The sequence below is a fragment of the Lolium perenne genome, chromosome 1 (assembly GCF_019359855.2).
Source record: "Lolium perenne isolate Kyuss_39 chromosome 1, Kyuss_2.0, whole genome shotgun sequence".
NCBI lineage: Eukaryota > Viridiplantae > Streptophyta > Magnoliopsida > Poales > Poaceae > Lolium > Lolium perenne.
In genome coordinates, this window is record NC_067244.2 from 90,490,124 (window position 1) to 90,495,243 (window position 5,120).

A 5,120-nucleotide genomic window follows, 5' to 3' on the forward strand; every position below is an offset into this window, starting at 1 on the left:
CTTGATTCCTTTTTAAAAGGAAAATTACTTTGGATTTGGGCCATCAGATCCGCACCGCTGAAAATGGATGGAAATTTGGCTCCACACGTTTCACAAGGGGAGAGAAACTGGAGGCCCGCTGCCTGCACTATGCACGAGAATAAAGGAAATGCCTCTGTTAATGCGCAAGGTTCGGTCACTTCCTAACTGACCGCATAGATGTGGGGCAGGCCCACTAGGTCACATCCCGTCATACGCACTGCAGCGGTTGGCACACCGCTGATGACATCATCAAAATTGTCGTCTCCTCCATGATGGAACACCCGACGAAACCAATGATACTTGACATCATCAAAATTGTCGTCTCCTCCATGATGTCATCCACATGCTCGGGGGCTACTCCCATCGGCAGCGTTGTCTGTGCACCCGATAAGAAGATGGAAGCTTCATCGACAAAAGGAACGGACCCGAAGGTTCTAGCAGTCCAAGTTCGAGCCCCGGGACTCGAATCTATGTAGGGTAAGTTTGCTTCGGCAGTTAACCAGTTTCGATTCATCGAGTAAATTTGGGCTCATTACTTTATATCTTACGTATATTTTATTATTCGGCTTCTCTCGAGCCCATACTCTTTGAAGACCCGATAAATTTAAAGTCATCGGATGATGGAAAGAATTCAAAGAACTTCGACATGAACAACAAGGTCTTCAAGTAGTACAACTTGAGTCTACGCACGGTTGCAAGCATCCGCCCATAGACACGGGGGCTACTCCCATCGGGAGCGGTGGTCGCACACCCGACAAACAACTTCGATTCTACATCAAGCACAAGATTCAACATTCTTCGGATGATCAAGACATTCGGATGATGGCAGCTTAAGTCCCTGCGCGAAGTCTTGCTTCGGCCAGTCACTCGGGGGCTACTGACCTGAGCATTACCTTCGGGTACCCGACATTAGCCTACCTCCTCTGGCCCAACAGGGGCCCACGAGGATCACCGCAACCCATGATGGACCAATACGTCGGTTGCAACAGTGGAAAGATGGAACAAGGCAGAATCTTGATGGACAAGGCAAGAAGACGTCGATTAAGGAAAAGATAGATTAGATCCTACTTGTAACTTAGTCGAATCCGTGCAGGACTCTCGGGACTTGGCCTCCTATATAATGCCATGAGAGGGCCTGCCGGAAACCTAACTTCACAACTTAAACAATCTCGCATACATTTCCCCTAGAAACCTTCCCTCCCGACGAGATCACCACCACACAGTCTATCGGCTGCCCCATTGTAACCTTTTTCATTGATAATCTAGATCAGACAAGCAGGAGTAAGGTTTTACTACATCGAGGGCCCAAAACCTGGGTAAACCTCACCTTTTGCTCATTTAGTATCCGATGTCTCGTACTAACCTGCATGATTCTATCAACCCTAAGCTCCTCATGGTGGCATTTTCGAGGAGCCCGCTCGTCAGCTGGCCCGCGGCGTTTTCTCGCCCCGCCGGCGCCCCCACTAGCCCCCCCCCCCCCCCCCTAGATTGGGTTCGACCTGGGGCGCCGGGTGAAGAGTTGGGCCGCGGCGGCAGAAAAACAAATTTCGGGGCCGCAGCTGGTGCCTCCAAATCGACTATTGGGGACTTTTGGGAAGGGTGAGTGGAGATGCTCTAAAATGGCAAACTTTCACGATGTAAACAATGTTTTTTAGCTAGTGTGGCACTGGTAGGCTCCCTGAAGCCGAAAGCTCTTGCTCCGCCACTGCTTCGAGCGTAGCTGGACTAAAGGATCCATGTAGCGTGAGGTGTGGTATCCGTGAAGATTGTGTATTCCGGTCATTTCGGATCCATTTTCCAGCAGCGCGTTGCCACGATAGTGAAATCAAACTAAGAGCATGTCTAATAGGCCCCTTACTTTTCTGCCCCTTATAACGCTAGAATTTCGCCCCGTATAAAAAAAATGGTCGATCAGACATCGCTCCGTCTAGCAGAACCCGTATTTGATCCCGTATATTTGTAAATTTAAAACCCTGGGAAACTTTCATTCATCATAGTTCGTCGATCATACATAGGAATCGACGTACCTACATACAAAATGCGCGATCATGGATCGCGACTTCTAGTCGGAGAGGTAGACGATGGTCGCCGCCTGCGCCTGCGCCTCCCGCGCCTCCGCCTCCTGCACGGCGGCGATGGCCGCCGCCCTTTCTTCCTCCTCCGCCTTGTCCTTCTCGGCGGCGTCCTTGAGGGAGTCTTGGATCGCCTTCTCGAAGGCGGCGTCCTCGTCTTCCTCCTCCTCCTCCCCGGCGAGCGGGGCACCTCCGCCGCTGGTGCTCCCGATGGTGGCCCTCCACGCCTCGCTCACCCGGCGCTGGCGCTCCCACTCGGCGAGCCACGCCGAGAACTTCGGGCCGCTCATCGGCTTGAGCGGCGGGTCCTCGTAGTACCAGCGGCCGCCCCGCGCGAAGTCGACGAGCTTCTCCGGGACGTACGCGGCGCCGTCGTACTTGCAGGCCGCGCGACGGCGGATCTTTTGCATTGCCGCCGTCACGCTTCCTCCACGGTGTCCGGCGAGCGGGATCGCTTCGATCCGCTCGCCGGCGAGGCGCTACTGCGGCGGCGGGAGTCCATGCAGGATTTGGGGTGGAATGCGGCGCGGGGGAGCGACTAATTGCTCGCCGGAGCAGGAGGAGGAGGCGGCGGCGCACGGCGGAGCTAGGGTTGCGAGTGAGGGGTTAACCCCTCACTCGCACCTGCGCCCACTATAAGTACGGGGCGACGGGGCCGATTTCCTGGGCCCCGTATTCCGTCGAAACGGGCCGGCCCGAATACGGGGCCTGCTAGACGCCCAAAATCGCTCCGGCCCCGTATCTCGCCTGTTAGACATGCTCTAACCAGCCCACGAAGCTCGTAGTCGATATAACACCAATCCACGGTCCATCTACCAAACTACAGGATTCGTTCCTTCCGTTCCCTACAGAAACAAGCGAACTGTACAGGAGTACGGCATCCACCAGTACTAACCAACCGAATTACCGGAAATGATTGTAGGCATGTACGAGTACGGCCGGCCGCCGCGGTCCATGTGCCCACGCCGCTGGCTCCTCTCGTGGCCTCATGTGTGTTCTCGGTTTCTTTTATCAGGCTTCCTGCATGTTCCTGGAATTCTTAAGCAAGAGCATTCACCTCGACATTACAGCAGAAGCTGCAATTGATTATCTACAACCTCCAAACTGTCAAGTGGACACATGGATGAGTAATCTAGTAATCTCTAGCTTGCATAGGAATCGATGGTGTTGGTGTGGAAGGAATGTGGTTTGGCTGCAGAGAATGCCCAAGAGAGCTGACTCAGGACGCGGGAGGATCGTCCCCAATTATCCGAAGGTTTGACATTGCACGCATGTGAGCTTAGCTAGCACTGGGATGCTATGAGGTGCAATTAATCAATCAATCTCCTATATTCCCTGCCAACGACCGTCATTCCCATGACGCCCCCTGATGAATGAAACTAATGCCATTCCGCCTGCTGTTATATAAGCACCGTACTTCTCTGTTCGATATCAGCAATCCACTGCCGAGCCGAGCGGGCCATCAGTCCACCACCCAGCAGCTGCGTTCTCTTCTCTTCCGCGTCTTCTACACTACACATCCTAGCTAGACTGAAATGGGCACACCGGCGCAGCTCAGGCTCTTGTCTCTCCTCGCACTCTGCGTTGCGTCGGCGACGGCGGACTGGAGCAGGGGGACGGCGACGTTCTACGGCGGGGCGGACGCCTCCGGCACGATGGGTACGCGCCCCAGCTCCGGCGGCCGGCGGGTCTGTCAACGCCAGTTACAAACTAGCTAGTACTCGCACTAAATTGAGATGTTGGTTTTGCTGGATCAGGTGGCGCGTGCGGATACAGTAACCTGTACAACCAGGGCTACGGCGTTTGGAACGCGGCGCTCAGCTCGGTGCTGTTCAAGGAGGGCGCGTCGTGCGGGGAGTGCTACCTCATCATGTGTGACACCAGCAAGTCCGTGGATTGCAAGCCCGGCGCCGTCACCGTCACCGGCACCAACCTCTGCCCGCCCAACTGGGCTCTCCCCAACGACAACGGCGGCTGGTGCAACAACCCACGACAGCACTTCGACATGTCCCAGCCGTCATGGGAGACCATCGGCATTTACCGCGCAGGCATCATCCCCATCCTCTACCAGAAGTAAGTACTACTACTAGTACTACTAACACGGAGCATCCATTGCCGACCCATGCATATGCAAACGGCGGAGCCTAACCAGCCCGCTCGATCTGCAGGGTCAAGTGCTGGAGGCAGGGAGGGATGAGGTTCAACATCCTAGGGTCGAAATACTTCCAGCTCGTGCTCGTCACCAACGTCGCCGGCAGCGGCTCCATCCAGTCTATGTCGGTCAAGGGGACCAGTACGGGGTGGATCACCATGACCAGGAACTGGGGCGCAATCTGGCAGTGCAACTCCGTGCTCACCGGACAGGCGCTCTCCTTCAGTGTCACCTCCACCGGCGGCCAGACGGTGTACACATACAACGTCGTGCCCGCGTGGTGGGACTTCGGGGGGCAGACGTACGCCAGCAACAACCAGTTTGACTATTGATCGATCCATGCATATGATTCCTTTCCGCCAGCGCGCGGGGGATTCGATCCACGGATAAACACATGCATAGTTTGTGGTGCCTGGCGCCACTCCCACAGATGAATTATTTTGGTTGACTTAATGTTGCCTGCAATGTGGGGTGATCTGGATTTTGATATGTATTTCCTTGTTATCTAGTAGTTCATTAATGTGTTTCGAACTTTTTTCACTTATCGTATGTACATCTCCTGTCGGTCAGTTATTTTTACTACTACTGCTATATAAGTACTACCTATGTCCTAAATACAAGAAGAATTTTGAACTTAATTTCTGTGGTCAACAACATACAAGTTTGAATATATTTTATACTAATAAATACACGTATAGATTAGTATATATATAGGGCATAGTAAGTGAAAGTATTTCTCAAAACAATTATAGTAAAATAGTAAATATTGATTGTCAACATTCTGTGTAATTCAACCACGTTAAGTTTTGGGATGAAGGGAGTACATCCTGAATTCCTTTTACAGCAACGTAGTACCATTCATTTTTAACGACCCA

At 53.2% G+C, this 5,120-nt stretch overlaps 1 protein-coding gene across 1 annotated transcript; it reads left to right on the forward strand.

The window, feature by feature from the left end:
• Positions 1 to 3,532: 3,532 nt before the first annotated feature.
• On the forward strand, positions 3,533 to 4,785 carry LOC127305195 (expansin-A28). The gene is made up of 3 exons (XM_051335589.2): positions 3,533 to 3,752; positions 3,851 to 4,166; positions 4,262 to 4,785. Exons 1-3 carry the CDS (start codon positions 3,629 to 3,631, stop codon positions 4,575 to 4,577), a joined length of 756 nt encoding a protein of 251 aa, XP_051191549.1. The 5' UTR covers positions 3,533 to 3,628; the 3' UTR covers positions 4,578 to 4,785.
• Positions 4,786 to 5,120: the final 335 nt, after the last annotated feature.